Source organism: Rutilus rutilus, assembly GCF_951802725.1.
Source record: "Rutilus rutilus genome assembly, chromosome: 17".
In the NCBI taxonomy this organism is placed as follows: Eukaryota; Metazoa; Chordata; class Actinopteri; order Cypriniformes; family Leuciscidae; genus Rutilus; species Rutilus rutilus.
Window position 1 is genome coordinate 14648410 of NC_140230.1, and position 19144 is coordinate 14667553.

At 35.7% G+C, this 19144-nt stretch overlaps 1 protein-coding gene across 1 annotated transcript in view; it reads left to right on the forward strand.

The window, feature by feature from the left end:
* Positions 1-19144, forward strand: part of LOC311306929 (dynein axonemal heavy chain 11) — a gene marked incomplete at its 5' end in the record, with an annotated part of 77016 nt that overhangs the window by 50981 nt on the left and 6891 nt on the right. The window contains 14 exons of the mRNA XM_084435564.1: positions 2342-2515; positions 2714-2949; positions 3068-3190; positions 4954-5158; positions 6801-6965; positions 7192-7332; positions 8046-8216; positions 8659-8781; positions 9246-9439; positions 9575-9723; positions 9809-9936; positions 11207-11434; positions 11633-11824; positions 14320-14439. Of these exons, the coding sequence (XP_084291690.1) occupies positions 2342-2515; positions 2714-2949; positions 3068-3190; positions 4954-5158; positions 6801-6965; positions 7192-7332; positions 8046-8216; positions 8659-8781; positions 9246-9439; positions 9575-9723; positions 9809-9936; positions 11207-11434; positions 11633-11824; positions 14320-14439 (2349 nt within the window). The remainder of the gene's footprint in view (positions 1-2341; positions 2516-2713; positions 2950-3067; positions 3191-4953; positions 5159-6800; positions 6966-7191; positions 7333-8045; positions 8217-8658; positions 8782-9245; positions 9440-9574; positions 9724-9808; positions 9937-11206; positions 11435-11632; positions 11825-14319; positions 14440-19144) is intronic.

The window sequence follows — 19144 nt, forward strand, 5'->3', positions numbered from 1 at the left end:
ATGCAAAAAATAATAGCATAATGTTTCTTTTAGCGCTTTTATTTAAAATGTTCGACTTTCTTATTCAGAGAAATGAATAGGGCTACAATGGGACAGCTTGGCTTTTAAAAATATCAAGACAAATGATTTGTCTTTATGCCATTGACCTGGAAGCAATAGTGTTTAGACTAATAAATCAGCCCGTCTATATGTAATCATTAACTTACCTCAAAGCCTTAACAGCTGTTGGAAATTAAAAACGCTTCACCCAGGACTGAGTGATATTCCAAGCAATCCATAATGCATTAGGCTAAAATTATAGTGATTTTTAACTGTCGGGGAATTTATTATGCGACATGTTCTAGAAGCTCGGCCCCTGCAAAGGGAATGTCAGATAAGATTTATCATTGCAGGAGCATCTCTGCGATATTATTGAAGTCTTAAATGAGTGCTAAATTGATGCTGAGTGAACATGTAACTAAACTTTCAAAGCCGGTTTAGGTGAATTGTGACTGTATACATTATCGCTCATGTTCTGTCTGTGTTTGATCAATTGCCGATGGGTTGAGAGTGAGGTTTTTATCTGGGTCTGAAGGCTAGATTTGAGGTTGTAACACGCCTTTAAGTGTTTCTTCTCCTTTGTCTCAATCAATTTGTCTTGATATTACTGGGCTATATATACTTCGCTGTTCAAAAGTTTGGGGTCGGTAAGATTTTTTGCTCACCAAGGCTGCATATTTAATTAAAAAACACTGTGAAATATTATTACAATAAAAAACTAAAACTAAAAAAGTAATGTCCGTGATGGCAAAACAGTAAATGTAATTATTATTATATATTTTTTAAACCTTTTTTAGGGTTTCATGGGTGGAAATGTCAAATTAAAAACATTTATTTTAAATAGAAAAAATAACATTTTACAAATTTTATATTTTAAATGTCATATAACAAATGCAACATTTTAAAATTTCAATTTTTTTGTCACTTTTGATCATTTTAATTCATCATTGTAGAGTTAAAGTACTTGACATACTGACCCAAACTTTTGGATAGTAATGTAAATATTTGTATGTTCATTGAGGAAAATGTGATTTTCATATTTTCATAACCAAAGTCTCATTTATAAGTCTTATGATGTCTGTTGTAATTTCACTAATAATTCCATTGGATTAGATACAAAACACCAAACCAAGTGGTTTCTGCAAATAAATGAGGCTTAAACTTTCTTAAACTTTTCTGAGCCATTTTGCTTTTAATAAGGGGATGTGCATCTTGAATTGTTGTTTTGTTACATAATGTTTGTGGCTTACGTTTCCAAAACAATTTTGCACCCACTGTATGGGTATGTGTATATATATACACACATATACATATACAGTACAGGCCAAAAGTTTGGAAACATTACTATTTTTAATGTTTTTGAAAGAAGTTTCTTCTGCTCATCAAGCCTGCATTATTTGATTTTATTTTTTAATATTGTGATATATTATTACAATTGAAAATAATTGGTTTTCAATTTATTATACTTTAAATTATCATTTATTTCTGTGATGCAAAGCTGAATTTTCAGAACATGATCCTTTAGAAATCATTCTAATATGATGATTCATTATCAAAGTTGGAAACAGTTCTGCTGATTAATATTTTTTCATAACCTGTGAAACTTTTTTTAGGATACTTTGATGAATAAAAAGTAAAAAAAAAAAAAAAAGCAAATGTTGTAAAAATAGAAATCTTTTGTAACAACAATATACACTACTAGTCAGTAATTTGGGGTCAGTAATTTTTTTTCTTTCTTTTTTTGAAATAAATCAATACTTTTATTCAGCAAGAATGTGTTAAATTGATAAAAAGTGATAGTAAAGAAGATTTATATTATTAGAAAATATATTTTTTAATTTGAATAAATGCCGATATTTTTAACCTTTTATTCATCAAATATATTAGGCAGCAGAACTGTTTCCAACACTCATAATAAATCAGAATATTAGAATGATTTCTAAAGGATCATGTGATAGACTGGATGTCAAATGTGACACTGAAGACTGGAGTAATGATCCTGAAAATTCAGCTTTGCATCACAGAAATAAATGATAATTTAAAGTATGATAAATTGAAAACCAATTATTTTAAATTGTAATAATATATCACAATATTAAAAAAAAAATCTGTATTTTTGATCAAATAAATGCAGGCTTGATGAGCAGAAGAAACTTCTTTCAAAAACATTAAAAATAGTAATGTTTCCAAACTTTTGGCCTGTACTGTGTATATATATATATATATTTTTTTTTTATATATTATATGTGTGTGTGTGTGCGTGTGTGAGATTGAGATTCACCCAGTCATTCTCTCACTTCAGGCAGAAAACGTGCGTTGGTCAGAGGGACAGCTGGAGCTGGAATCTCAGCTGAAGACCGTGTGTGGGGATGTGCTTGTGGCTGCTGCTTTTGTTTCTTATGCTGCATACTTCACACAGCCGTACCGTCACCAGCTTCTTCACGGCGTATTGATTCCTTTCCTCCGAGAACTCCAAGTATGATTCCATTTATTTATTTTTTGTTAGTCACATAATATGATTAAATAACAAGACTTGGAATAGTTTATTTGCTAATTTTATGGCTTATTTGCCAACTCTCGAGTTTTTTTCCTTTTTTCTGAGCTGCACTCCAATGGAGCGTTGAATTGAATAGCATCACTAACTGTCTTCCTCTCCTCACACCTCGTGATCCAGACCCCTATCCCGCTGACAGACGGTCTGGACCCTGTACTTACTCTGACTGACCAGGCCACCGTGGCAGGCTGGCAGAACCAGGGTCTGCCAGCTGATCGGCTGTCCGTTGAAAATGCAGCCATCCTGATGTCCAGCCAGCGCTGGCCTCTGATGGTGGATCCTCAGCAGCAGGCCAGCAAGTGGATCCGAAACCTGTTTGGGCCCAAACTGAGGGTGCTGCAGTATGGCCAGAAAGGGTAAAGTCATTTTAGTTTGGTCAACGATTTTTTTATATTAAATAATATAAAGAAATGGCTACTAGTCTTGAGGCTGATTTGTCTTGTCCTGGACTTCACTGTTAATGTTATCATATAGGTATCTGGATGTTATTGAGCAGGCTTTGGCCTGTGGTGAGGTGGTCCTTATTGAAAACATCAAGGAGAGAATGGACCCTCTCCTGGAGCCACTGCTAGGAAGACAAACCTTAAAGAAAGGAAGGCAAGTTTAACTCTCTGTCATTTTTTTCATTATACCAGTGATTCTCTCATCGAGTGTATTGCAGTAGAAATTACTTAGAAAAATACTTTTTAGCATAGATATTTAGGGATTTTATACTGAGCTCTGAAGAGCCCCAATTTTGTTCTGTGCAGTATGAAAACTAGAATGGAAGATGAATTGGGGTTGTGTGATTTGAATAGAGGTGGAGGCAGCGGTATTGATTCTGCACTCACAGAAGCTGATAAATGTGCATTTGTTTGCTCTTTTTCTTTATGTGTGTTGAATACGGATCAGTTTTAGGCAGCTAGTGTTGTGTTTTAACTCTGGGAGAACAACATTATATTATATTATATTATATTATATTATATTATATTATATTATATTATATTATATTATATTATATTATATTATATTCAAGGATATTTAACAGGAAAGACAATTAAACATGGGGTCCTATCTAGGTTTTTTTTTTGCACTACAAAGGCAAAACACAGTAACTATGACAAAAATAGTTTACAATTTATTTTGATACATTTTTATTAATTTAGTATCAGTTTGCATACTCAGTTTTCTCTGAATCTGAACAAACTAAATACGTGTCATTTAATTACTGAGTTTCGTTTTTTGTTTTGTTTTGTTTTGCACTACAAAAGTAAAACACAGTAACTGTGCCAACACAGTAACTGTGCCAAAACTGGAACTGAGCAAAGTTGAGCTAAACCTGTCTGTCAAAGGAGAAATCATAGTCTAAAAGACTTAAACTTTACATCATTGATTTACTCAATTTTAAAATGTTTTTTTTTTAATGAATCTCTACGTATTTGGGTTACTATGACGTGTAAATGAACTATAGAAGATACTGTTCACTTCATTCACATTTATATCCTTCAACAGAGCAATTTAAAATAATCAGTGTGACTTTCAGGTATTTCTAGGATGTGTAAATAGATGCAACACCTCATCTGTTTTTCTTGTTTTTCAGTGTTTTTGTTTTTCCCTTATTTATCACGTCTTTCTAGTCTTTTGTCCTTGTAGCATTGTACTACGGGGACACCTACAGTTCCACTCTTTTGACCCAGAACTGTGGCCCGATGTTTAATTTGATTACAAGTTTATTCCAGCGCCTGACCCACACACCAGTCCATTCCCGTGATTAATCCGGCCCGGGCACGGCAGCCATGATGGATCTGGTGCAGCTTCTCGGATGAAGTTCATTAATAATTGGAATGTTGCAGAGTGTGAAGTAATGAATACTAATTATTCCTTTCATGTCTGACGGAGGAGCATGAGCCAATCCATCAGCTGGGACTTTAATTTGGTGAAGTAATGGTTCTATCAATAGTACATTAATTCCATCTTTTGAAGACATAAAGCCAGAGCGGACCTGGGCCTTGGCGAAACCTTTGGCATGAGAGTTGTTTCCGCTGGCTGACAGGCACAGGGTAATTAGGGAAAAATTAAAAGCCGCCACGTTTGGCCAGCCAGATCTGATTTAATTGAAATGCAGATTGGGATAAATATTGGCTGTTGGGAATATCATCTTCCAGTTTTATTTAACGCCTTTGCCTGTGGTGGCTATTGGGAGCATTTGTCATTCTTTTCTGTTTGCTTCAATTAGGCAGTTGGTGAAACTGGTGTCTAGTGTGGGTGGAAAGCGCTTACTGACTCTTGCGTAGATGTTGAGCTTTTTTCATAGAGCGCTGTTTAGTATGATTTAGTGTTGGCGTGTCCTGAATGCATAACACAATGTGGTGTTTTCACAGGTACATCAGACTGGGTGATAAGGAGTGCGAGTATAACAGTGGATTCCGTCTCCTTCTACACACTAAGGAAGCCAACCCTCACTTCCCCCCGGAGCTGCAGGCCCAGACCACTCTTATAAACTTCACAGTGACCTGCACTGGCCTGGAGGAACAGCTCTTGGGGCAGGTGGTCACGCATGAAAGACCTGAGCTGGAGATGATGAAGGTCAGTCACAGAAGTCACTTATAATGACTTCACGATATATAAAGCGCTTAATAAACTACATTTACTTGCCCAAAGGCAATAACAGGATTTACAAGACAGATTAGTGTTAATGTTTTTGGTAGTGGTTAAAGGGTTAGTTCACCCAAAAATGTAATTCTGTCAGTAATTACTCACCCTCATGTCTTTTGCTAACCCGCAAGACTTTCGTTTATCTTCGGAACACAAATGAAGATCTTTTAATGAAATCTGAGCGATTTCTGTCCCTTCATAGACAGCTATGCAACTACCACTTTAACGTTTCAAAAAGTTCATAAAGAGATCGTAAAACTAATCCATATAAATTCAGCAGTTTATTCAAAATTTTCTTGATATAGGATTTTATTCACATATAAACATTCATGAACTCACATCAATTGTGGTAAACGGAAGCTCAAACTTGTTCGCTTGACGTGCGAGAACCAGTCTCGTGTTTCGCAGCGCGTTTGAGCTTCCGCAATAACCAATGAGGTTCATTCTCGTGTTACGCAGCACATTTGAGCTTCCTCAAGAACCAATGAGGTTCATTCTCATGTTACACAGCACGTTTGAGCTTCCTCAAGAACCAATGAGGTTCATTCTTGTTACGCAACACGTTTGAGCTTCAGCAAGAACCAATGAGGTTTTGTTCTTACGTGTCAAGCAGGTTCAGTTGAGCTTCTGTTTGTTCACTGATCAATGTTTATATGTGAATAAAAGCCTAAATTCAATCTGTTCATCAAACCCGGTTTTGAACGACATGAAAGTGAATAATTAATGACAGATGGGTGAACTAACCCTTTAAATATATTCATTTATGCATTTAGCCAGACGCTTTTATCCCAACTTACAACAAAAGAGCAACAAAAGCAATGCATCAAAGAGCAAACAATATTCGTAATATACACAATGCCATGTTAAGACATCTAGATTAGGAAACATGCTAGAGAAGCTTAGAAAATGCAGACGAACGTCATATGTGTGTGTGTCTGTGTGTGTGTGTGTGTCTGTGTGTGTGTGGTTCCGGTATACCCTACGTTATATTGCCCCACAAAGATGGCATTATCTGAAATCCTTGCCTTCGTGGGGATATTTTTTTGTCCCCATGAGGAAAACAGCTTATAAATCATACTAAGGGATGTTTTGTATAATGCAGAGTTTTCTATGGAATAGAATATACAGATTGTACAGTATAAAAATCTTTTTCTATGGAATGCCTAACGCGTGTGTGTGTGCGCATGCGTTTAAGTAAGTGCATTGGTTTAATGGTGTGGGGTGGTTAAGTGCTTGTGGAAGAGGTGTAATATATGCAAGGAAGAAAACGATTCAGTATGTTTGGTGGACGATTCAGTAAGCAAAAGTTTTGACATATAATTATATAATAAATATAATTCTTCATGTTTTTTCCATCACCATGTGGCCTTGAGGGCTTCGCAAATTGGAGATTTTCAAACTTAAATCTTATTTTTTTATAAATAAATTGTAATATTTGTGAATGTTTTAATTATCCCCTTTAAGTTGTTTTATATATTTTTCCTCTTGTATACTAAATGTAATCTCTAAAATGTAATTTTAACAAAACGACTGTCCACCAAGTACTAACATTGTCCATTTTTGATTACTTCAGTTGGAGTTGAGCATTCAGCAGAACTTGTGTCAGATTGAGCTGAAGAGATTAGAGGATGAGCTCCTGAGCAAACTGTCCACGGCAGAGGGAAACTTCCTGCGAGATACAGCCTTGGTGGAACAGCTAGAATATACTAAGAACACAGCCAGACACATCCATAACAAGGTTTGATGCTCGCTGTCCATTTACTTCAATTTGTTGTTGTTTGCTCAGGTCCAGTGTGTTTAAAATTGAAATGGTTGTATAATAAACTGACAAGTGTAATTACAACACTGAAATATGGAAAGAAACGACGTGCCCACTCCAATATAATGATTTTATAAATGGTTTAATCATTGTATACATTCATTTGAGAATTGAATATTCCAACAATAGTATGCTGTTTACAAAGGCTATTGCAGCACGAGAGAACGAGATAAAGACCAACGAGGCACGAGATCTCTACCGGCCAGCGGCTGAGAGAGCCGCCCTTCTCTACTTTACTATTAAAGAACTCCACAACGTTAACCCCATGTACCAATACTCCCTCAAGGTAACACACACCACTAGAAAAAGTGAAAAAGTACAGTTGTTGCCCTGAGTATTTCCTGTACAGCACCTACACTACCGTTCAAAGGTTTAGGGTCGTTAAAGTTTTTTAATGTTTGTGAAAGAAGTCTCTTACAGTAAGTACAGTAAGAACTGTAACATTGTTAAATATTATTACAACTTAAAACAACTGTTTATATAATTTGTTGTTGTGATGGCACAGCTGAATTACTCCAGTCTTCAGTGTCACATGATCCTTCAGAAATCATTCTAACATGATGATTTGGTGCTCAAGATTCAACATTTCTTCTTATTATTAATGTTGAAAACAGTTGTCCTGCCTAATATTTGGTAAAAATCCTGATTTTCTTTTTCAGTCTTTGTCTAGTTTTCCAGTACAAATGTCTAGACATTCTTAAATCAAGATGCATTTACTTGAGAAGAAAAATGACTTCTGAGATATCAAGCCTTGTTTTCTGAAACAAATGATCAAAATTAAGTGAGTTATAGCTTAAACCAAGAAAAAAAATATCTGCCAACGGGGACAGAAAAATAAACTTCACCCCAAATGAATGAAAATGGTGTTATTTGTGACCCCCAGACTGTATCACAAGTCAGATTGTGGATTGATATCATTCAAAAAAATTCACCCAGCTCCTTCAGTTTGAAGATCGAGTTTTCAAGTAATGTCATTTTGAATCCTCTTTTACATTTAAGGCCTTTAACAAAGTGTTCCTCAAAGCCATTGCGAGAGCTCCATGTGATGAAGACGTGTCGGTGCGTGTTCCATCTCTAACCGAGGCCATCACCCAATCGGCCCTTCAGTACACCTGCCAGGGGCTCTTCCAGAGGGACCAACTCACCTTCCTCACCCACACTGCCCTCCAGGTGAGTGGGACAGGACCCGACTTCAGACTAGAAACACCTCCCATCCACCCACCACAACCTCCTCCCTTCCTCCTCCTGCACTTTGTCATTCACATCAATCACTCCACATTTCTGCCCTTACATTAAGTTCCATTAGGCTCTGTCAGTGAAGTCGGGTCCGTTCCTATTGATTAACTCTCACAGCTCAGACACCCCTCTCCCTCAACTGGTCAGCTCTGACAGGAGGGTTGGCCGCAGTGGCAGAATGCAAATACCTGTCAGGACAGCACCTGTTTTCCCTGCTGCTGTCTGTCTCCACCACCTGTCCTTCACACGTCCACATCAAACAGAGTAAAGCTGTTCTGGGACCTGCTTGTCCTTCTCTGATGTATGGAGACATCTGTATTCAACAGACCTGAGGTCTAATGTCATCATTACTTTGCGCCTCTGGTGTTTTATTTAGATTCTTCTGACGAGGGGCTCCATTGAGGCTCAGGACCTGGAACTTCTGTTGCGATCTCCTGTAGAAGTTTGTCAGAGCAGTCCCGTCAGCTTCCTGTCTCCACAGGCCTGGGGTGCCATTAGGGTAAGGAATGCCTGTGCCAGGAAATCACTCTCTTTCATGTTTCCCGATGTCATTTAGCATTGCTTTTTAGAAAATTATCAGTCGGAAGCACCTTTTCATCCTCTAAATAAGTTAACCCACCTAGCCCAGGGGTTTTCAAACTGTTTAATGTGAAGATATATACGGTATGTCAGAGACCTTTACTAAAATTTAAAGGCAGCTAGAATTATATTTTATGAGAAAATATTAAGTGTTATTAAAGATGAGGCTAAGAAAATAGTCATTTCCATTTTTGTGTGAACTATTCCTTTTCCAGTGTACAAGGGTTCTTATTCTAAGTGTGAATATTTATAGAAAATATATGCAGGATATATGCTATAAATACAGGCAATATTGCAATGTTTTTAAATACTTTTGAACATTTGTTAATTGCGGTTTTTTTTTTTTTTTTTTTTTTTTTAGTACTAAATCTCATTTCATTGCAGAGCTTGTCCATGCTGGATGCATTCAGGGGTCTGGACAGGGATGTGGAAGGTTCTGCCAAACGTTGGAGGAAGCTGGTGGAGTCGGAGTGTCCAGAAAGAGAACGTCTCCCTCTGGACTGGAAGAATAAGAGCCCCCTCCAGAGACTCATCATTCTCAGAGCCTTTAGGCCTGACAGGATGACCTACGCTCTCCGGTAATGAGTGTGCTTCAGAAAACAACCATTATCAGCCTAAAATTTAACTTTAAAATCAGCTGGAGATGGCCAGGTTTGAAACACCAATGTTTTGGTCTTTTAAATTTTGTCCTTCTGTATTTTCCACCATAATAGAAGTTTTATTGAGGACAGTTTGGGCTCCAAGTATATGGATGTTGGTCGAATGGAGTTTGAAAAGTGTTTTGAGGAGTGCAGTCCCTCTACACCGGTGTTCTTCATCCTTTCTCCTGGAGTCAACCCTGTCAAGGATGTAGAAACACTTGGTACACAGAAAAAACATTTACACAAGACATTTAGCCTAACTTGTAATGTAATCAGAGTATTGACCCGATCATATCTATTTACTAGGGCTGAAGCTTGGTTTTACCACAGACCAGGGGAACCTCCATAATGTGTCCTTGGGTCAAGGACAAGAGATTGTGGCTGAGAGAGCATTGGAGGCTGCAGCTAAAAGAGGACACTGGGTCATACTGCAGGTAGAACACATTATACATGCATACAAACCTAGAGAAGACTATAAAACCACAAATAGAATACATGTCAAGTCAAATTATTTTAAATAGAGCTTTTCACAATATACACTGTTTCAAATCAGTTAATGTTTTGTTAATGTTTACAATTTCTTAATATCTTTATTTCTTAAAGTCGCATTTAGCAGATTGGAGTTTGGCGATAATATAGTTTACATTTTGTGACAATACAAGCAGTCAAGCAGTTGAGATATATATATATATATATATATATATATATAGAGAGAGAGAGAGAGAGAGAGTATATATATCGCCCTATCAGGGTTTGAAATTAACACCTGCCAAATGCGGGTAAAAATCAACTGTGGTGGGTAATGCTGTCAAATCACTAGCAAATTTGGTGTGTTACTTATTATGTTTACTAACTTTGCTGGGGAAGTTCCTGTAAGCCAAATACAGCGTGTTGCACATATCTGGCTTACTTGAACATGCATGTCACTACGCAACAAATAATGGCGCGCTTGTTCATTTGCATTGAAGCAATAGCAAAGATTAAAAAGCATTTGGTTAACAGAAAAGACATACATCCAACATCCTACATTTTATTTTGATGTTCTTTGTACTGTATTGATCTGTCCTCCAAAAATAAATTTTTGGTGATGAGGATGAAAGAGGAAAGGGAGGTTGAATGATAGGATGATAGGATTTAGTTTGAATAAGAAATGAATGTATGAAATCCAAATTGTGTGTGTGTGTGTGTGTGTGTATATATATATATATATATATATATATGTGTGTGTGTGTATATTTATATAAGCTTATAAGCCTGTAATCTGATGTGTTTTCTATTTATTTTTTTGGCTATTAGAACTTAAAAAATTTGTAGCCCTATTGACCGGTGACTGAAAAAGTTCATTTCAAACCCTGCGCTCTATTCAAGACAAGCATCGACATGTAAAAAAAATGACAGCGGTCATTATTCAGAAATATTTTACCACTTGATGCCAAGTTTGAGCAGTATCAAGTATCCCATAGAACAGTGCATAAAGAATTAATAACGGAGAGTGTATTGCCAAAATGCCTCTTTTACATATTGAGTGTCCACACCAACCCGCAATATCGTTCTGTTTCTTATAAGCAAGTGCTGTATTAATATCTGCCAACTTAAATGTTGTTCGTTGAGATATCTTTATCTTATATATATATCCTATATCTTTATTGTTATCCTGTTATCATACAGGCCTTTATTATGGCATTATATGGTTTTGTATTTTAGAATGTTCACCTGCTGCCGTGGTGGTTGGGTCGTCTGGAGGAGCTGTTGGAGAACACAGGCAGCAATGCTCACTCAAACTACAGAGTGTTTATGAGTGGAGAACCGGTCCCCAGCCCTCATGAGCACCTGTTCCCTCGCACCATCCTGGAGAATGGCCTCAAACTCACTACTGAACCGCCCACTGGCATGAACTCCAGCCTACATGCAGCTCTGGACAACTTCACCCAGGTCTTTACACACTTCCCATAGACAAAATCAATAAATGTGAACTAATCAGATGTTTTGCTTCGACTTCACTATTATTCTAAAGAAAGTGGAAACCAGTAATAATTTAGAATGAGGTGACTAAAGAATGAGGTGTCCAAACTTTTGAATTGGTGTAATTATTGTACATTTGTTCCTCATCTCCTCATTTCTGTCCTACAGGATACTCTGGAAATGTGTTCTTATGAGCAGGAGTTTAAAGGACTCATGTTCTCGCTGTGTTACTTCCACGCCTGTGTGAGTGAGAGGAGGAAGTTTGGGCCTCTGGGTTGGAACCAAAGATACCCATTCAACAATGGAGATCTGACCATTTCTGCCAGTGTCCTGTACAACTACCTGGAGGCCAATACTAAAGTAAGATAACAGTATTCATTACCCTGATGAAAAATACAATGATTACATCATAATATCAGTGACTTTTTAAAGAATTTAATACTTTTATTTAGCAAGGATGAATTAAATTGATCAAAAGTTACAATAAAGACATTTATTTGATAAATTTTACCAAAGATTTCATTGTTACAAAATTTTTTTCAAATAAATGACCTTTTCATTCTTCGTAGAATCCTGAAAATGTATCACAGTTTCCACAAAATTGATAATTATAAGAAATGTTACTTGAGCAGCAAATCAGCATATTAGAATGATTTTTGAAGGATCATGTGATCATACAGGAATAAATGACATTTTTCAAATGTATTGAAATAGAAAAATAAACAAATATTTAAAAATTGTAAAACAATTTTTACAGAATTACTGTTTTACTGCATTTTTTAAAAATCAAATAAATGCAGTCTTGGTGAGCATTAGAGACTTAAAAAAACAAAAACATTTAACCTTCCTAATACATTTGGGTCAATTTTATGGAAGCTTGTTTCTGCCACAGAATAAAAAAATTAAAAAGATATTTGCGACTTTTTATCTCACAATTGCGAGTTTACATCTCACAATTCTGACTTTTTCTCTTAATTGCGGGGTATAAAGTCAGAATTGCGTGATATAAAGTCGCAATTGTGCGTTAAGTCAGAATTGCATGATATAAAGTCAGCATAAAGTCAGAATTGCGTGAAATAAAGTCTCAATTGCGTGTTATAAAGTCAGAATTGCGAGATTAGTTAAATTAGGACATTTAAGTAGCTTTTAAGTAGCTTCAATTCTGAGTTTATATCTCGCAATTCTGACATTCTTTTTAGAATTGTCAAATAAAAACTCACTTTTGTCTCAATGTTCCAATTCTATGGAAAAAAGACTTTACAACTCACAATTGCCACTTTATTCCACGCAATTCTGAGATAAACAGTCAGAATTATGAGATGTAATCTCGCAATTGTGAGAAAAAAGGTAATTAAAAGATAAAAAGTCGCAATTACCTTTTTTTATTCTGTGGCGGAAACAAGTTTCCATTTTGACCCAGAAGAGGAACATAATTTTTTTTTTCATTTAAATCCTTAGTTTTAAGTATAGAAAAGAAAATTTGGATATGTGTTAGGACTGTCAAAATACAAAAAAGGGGGGTAAATGAGATAATAGCATTGTAAAAGCACGGTAACATTCAAAACGTAAAATATTTTGCACAATGACTCAATGAGAAGTTTCTGATCAGAAACAATATGGTTTTAGTTGGAAAACAAATGGACCCAGGAATGCAACAGGGGTATACGGTTTGTTTAATGCATTACGAGGTTTAAAAGATCTTATCGGCTTTACAGTCTCCACTAAAAGTTACATTTAGGCCTGGTTTCACAGACGGCTTAGATTAAGCCAGGATTAGGCCTTAGTTCAATTAGGACATTTAAGTAGCTTTTAAAAACATGCCTTTGAAAAAAGAAAAAAAAAAACACATTACTGGTGTACATCTTGAGACAAAACAATGGCACTGACATATTTTAAGAAATGTTAGTGCAAGTTGCTTTCAGTTAAAACAGCTCAAACGTCTGTGGAACAAGGGGTTAGACAACTAAAACTCAAATTATAAACATTTTAATCTCAAATTCTACTTACTTTGAACCTGGAGCATTCTGTGTAAAGTTTAAGTGACTAACTCTGAGCTGTTTGTAATTTAAATAAAATCTCTGTCACCCAAGTGCTGCCATCTCTTTTCCCACAGTGCTGTATTATTTCATCACACAAAGCGAACAATCACGATCTCACTGTATACACAAAATCATGTTTTTCCTTTCCAGCATTACTCTGGTTACAACCAATTATGGCGGCTCTAGATTTCACCCCTCCCCTCCCCTCCCAAAAAAAAAAAAAAAAAAAAACGAATGTCCTTCATTATGTTAACAAAACAGTAACCTGTATGTGCGTACACTGAGGATTCATTAGGCGGCAAATGAAGCGTCGTGCTAAATGTAATTACACGCGTTGTGCGTGACACCTTACAACGCTTCATAAGTGATCACTGCAATTAGAGCTGATGAAAGAAGCAATTTGCAAAACAATACAGGTACAAATGATGGTGAACCTTCAGCGTCTGTCATCGGTTATAAGACAAACGATCACTTGTTCTTCTCTCCTTTACAATTACACATCATACACTCTTTTCTCAGGCCAGACTTAAGCCAAGCACTGAATTATACATTAAGTGGATTGTCTTTTTGTCTGGTATAGAGCCATTTCAAATGAAAACCATCACTATAGGATGTTCCCATCATGCCCATCATCAGTCCCTCACCTCGTACTTGTGAGCAAAACCATGCATCCATGTTCCACCATTTAGCAGAAAGCCCTAGTAGCAGTTTGCAAACCTGGCTAAAAATATTGCTGTGGGTATTAAACGCAGGACCCTGAGGGATCAGCTTGAGCTGGAGATTTGACATTTTGGTGTGCTCATATGTGTTGCTCAGGTACCGTGGGAGGATCTGTGTTATCTGTTCGGAGAGATCATATACGGAGGTCACATCACTGATGAGTGGGACAGGAAGCTCTGCTGTACGTACCTCCAGGAGTTCATCAATCCCAAGATGGTAAAGATATTCAGAGCACTGCAATATAGGCTACTGCAACACATCACACTATTATATCATCTGATTGTGTTTCAAGACTGAATTTCTGAATTTCAAAGCCATACAACTGATAACAAATGTTTATGAGGTAGAAATGCTTGAGCATTTGGCACAAAAAACTAAAAGGTGAGCATCTAAAAGGGCAACAGGATGTAATTATATGCAGGTATTTTTGTTTTTTTATATATATATAAGTACAATGTAAAACATGTATGTACACAAAAAGTGCATTGTATCAAATTATTAATTTAAATAGTACATAGTAGTTAAAGACACAATATAAAGTGGGACCAAACAATCAAACTTTTTTTTTTTTTTTTTTTTGTGATCAGAAAATACTTTATTGCATTTCAAACACATTTCCTTTTCCAAAATCTGTATTAAAATCAGGATCTTGCATATTTTCACAATACAACTTTGAACACACTTTAAGTATATATGTAAAAAAAAACATATTTCAGAAAAATACTCTTAAAGTGGAAGTACTGTATATACTGTAAATATATGTTAGGTATCTTTTAAACTGTATGCTCAGAATTATCACTCTAACGATGCACTGAAAGCATGTTTTAAAAAGTGCATTATTTTTTTTGAACATTATATTTATTGAATTTTTAACAAACCAAGCAAGTGACACATTTGACATAAACTTAATATTTCACAACCTAATCCCCAAAGTAAATAGAAATAAATAATAATAAAAAAATAAAATAAAAAAAAAACACACATAACAGAGTAACAAAGACAATGATAATAAAGAACAAAAAGACCCCAAAACAACTCGGCAGTCAGCTTTACTTTCTTAATTTCCTTCATAATGTCTCAGAAACTCAGTTAATGGTGACCATTTTTCTTCAAAATTTCCTCCCTTTCCTCTAACAATATAAGTGGGTCATTCCAGTACAATACATGATGCCATCTCCTTCACAAACAATCTAACTTAATTAAAATGCTAGACAGACTTACAATCAATATATATTTATTTTTCCCCCTCAATAACGTTTTTGTTTTTATTGAAGAACATACTAAGAACTTATAGAATCACAAAATGAGTTGTGGTTAATTAATTTACCTATATCGACAATTCCATTTTCTGTAAATAATGAAGTTTGGTAATATATTCAAAGGGTTTCTGAAGGTTTAAAGTGTCTTAATTCAACCTTAGACAAATTAGGGCTTTAAAAAGGTTCAATTAGAGCAGAAACTCTTAAATTCATAAAGTCATGGCATTAAATGTTACATGCATTGCATAAAATGATGTTCTTCCTCAGGATTTTTGTCCTGTTGTCAATACAGATATACTTTAAATCAAGATGCATGAATATCTGTCAGTGATTTGTGAAAACTTTCCTTTGAATTAAGTTGATTTTTCTGAGCCCATTGGCAGATATTTGTTCTCGTTTTATTCATAAACTCACTTCATTTTGATCAATTTCACAATTCAAGACTTGATTCTGTATCTCTAGTAAATGCATCTTGATTTAAGAATCTTTAGACATTTGCACTGGAAGAACAGAAAAAACAGATTTTTTGCAGTGTTATCAGAATGTAGAATTCTGATTCTGGATCAGAGTGATTCAAGCTTCTTTTTTTTATGAATTAAAAGGTAATGGATATCTATTAGAAGTATTTTCAACTCTAAATGTAAATGTCTAGGGAGAAACACAATGTGTTGTATTAGCAACACTTAAGAGAACATTTTGACGTATTGAGTTCCCTTTTATACCTTAATTTTATTTACTTGGTCTTAAAAAAGTCTTACATTTACCTTCATATAACCTGCAGAAACCCTGTGTATGTTAAAGTTATAGTTGTGTTAGACAGTGGTGGGCCTTCAAGTCGAAAAGATTGAGAACTATTGATGTACACTCATTTAGCAGATGCTTTTATCTAAAGCAATTATTGACTGATAATACAACAAAAGCAGTTCCAAATTGGAACAGTAATATGAGGTGCCACTCTAGAATTGCTCAGAAAAGGATATATAAGTAGCTGGTATGGAGATGTACTGTAGGCGAGACACTGGAGAGTAACAGAGAGAGAATTCGAGAGAAGAATTTGTTTTTTAAGTGTAAATGGATTGCTGCAGCAATAAATAATTGCAATAGCAAGGAATGGTCGTAATTGTCTGATATTATAGCAAACATCTGAGTAAAACAAATTACCGAAAAAGAAAAAAATGTCGTTATGCATTCGTTTTTGATTGGATTTTGAGACGTGGGCATTGCACTCAAAAGTGGAGGTAGATGAACGCGAGTGTGCAGGTGCGGGGCTAAATGATTGGAGAAGTCCTGCCTACATCATCAGAGAGAAGTCTGTCGTTTCACCGGAAAATCCAGTTATGGCATTTTGATACAGAAGGGGCAACCACCAATCTTCAATGTAAAGCAGTTTGATTGCTGAGAAAAGTGCTATATAAATGTAAATACTTATTACTATTATTATTATACAATAGATCGGGTGAAATTTCATGACCACTTTAAGTCATGCTGTGAGATGCAATGTATAAATTGCGACTAATAGTCACATTTGTGACATATAAAGTCAGAATAACCTTTTCAAATAGTTTCCTCTGGTGAAATCCAGCTTACATTTTTATAGGGAACGTACTGTATAATTCTAAATAGATAAGGCTATGTAAACCTAGATGATCTCAGTGCTTCTTTCATGTTCTGCAGACAAATTTGTCAAAATGAGATTATCAATGCTTGTTTATTGTCTACTACCATTGAACATAAATCAGGTTTGTACATGTAAATACTGTAGCTGTATGGGGCTCTCTAGTGGTGAGGATCTACATTACATCACATAATTTTCCTTTTGATACAGTATTAAAGCATAGATAACAAAAGAGAAGATGAATGCATTAACACTATAGACCTTACTGTATCATATTAGATACGGACATTTCTAAGGCCTCTAAATTATCAACCTGATTAAAACTTTGCTGAAAAACCTGTTGTACACACACTTCCACATGTTGTCTGATTGATAGTTTATATTTTTTTTTTGTATAATTGTAAAAATGTCAAACTTCAGGATGTGGTGAATCTTGACTGATTTTTGTAAAGTAAATTTTATATTCCTAGTAATATTTCAAGATGAACACTTTCTGGACCTGCTTGATAATCCATACATCGTTTTTTAGAATCAGGTTAAAATATGATACAACATGCTTTTGAGGAATGTTCATTTGTACATCTCTCAATCATCATTGTATTGCCTTGCATTAATGCTGCCTTCATGTGGTATCGTAAATTTCCTACTTCCCACTTCTGAAGTCATGATTACGAGCTTGTTGCATTCAAGTGCTTTGTTGTCAGAAAGAACAGGAATCATGGAGGACAACAGGTTTATTCTTGATTATTTTGGGGGAAAATCTTATTAAAGCTAAAATTATATTTAGTGTAATTGACAACCGTATAAACATTCACCAAGCTCTCTAGATAGTCGGCTTGCTGAAGATTCTAGATATTTCAGTTAAATACAGGCTATTTTCGCTGTGTATAAAACATGCAATATGCTTCAAATGATTATTCATATATGTAAATATGCACTACTTTGATAAGACAAGGCACTCTAGCTGTTGTCTAAATCTAATAAAGAAAGCTCGCCCATCTTTGGGTGATACCCAAACATTCATGTCCAATTTTTAACTAGAAAACTTGTATTTATTCCGATAATTCCGGCAGCTTAAATGCCACAATAAAAAGAGAGGCTCAGTTTGGGCCTCTGAATAAAATGGAGGTTTTATTTCACATGTTAGGCTTTAGAGGGTTAAATGTCTTTTGGTTCCCACATACCGAAGACACGTTTGTTTGCGTGTTCAGAGTGCACAGTATGTTTGGACTTCATGGGCCCTATTTTAACGATCTGAAACGCAAGTGGCAAAGCGCAAGTAACTTTGTGGGCGGGTCTCGGCGCTGTTGCTATTTTCCCGGCGGGATAAATGACTCTTGCGCCTGGCGCAAATCTAAAAGGGGTTGGTCTGAAGTAGCTTCATTATTCATAGGTGTGGTTTGGGCGTAACGTGAAATAACCCAATCAGAGCATCATCTCACATTCCCTTTAAGAGCAGACGCGCTTTTTCCTTGGCGTATTGCTATTATAACGGCAGATTTGCCAGGCGCGCGCCAGGAGCGGTTCACAGCCGAGGAGAGCAACGCTCTCGTCACGGCCGTAAAAGAGAGAGAAGTCAAGTCAAGTCAAGTCAAGTATATTTGTATAGCGCTTTTCACAATACAGATTGTATCAAAGCAGCTTCACAGTATTAAATTAAAATAATACAACAAGGTTTGTTTCTAGTGGAATTTATTGATTGATAAAATCAAATTAAATATCCCCAGAATATCCCCAGTGACATTGGGGATCGAGAAACACACCCAAATTAGCTTCGGTTAAACAGGTATATAATAATGTGGGTAAATGTGTAAGCTAGATGTATGATTTTATAATAAATTATCTATCTATCTATCTATCTATCTATCTATCTATCTATCTATCTATCTATCTATCTATCGTAATAATATGATTTGCAAAAATGAAAACGGCTGCTTCTGTGTAGATTAGAGAAAGTGTATGCGCGTTGTGCACGCTATACATTATGGTCAAGCATGCGCCCTTAAAATAGCCTAATGAACAACGCGCAACGCGCCACTGACTTTAG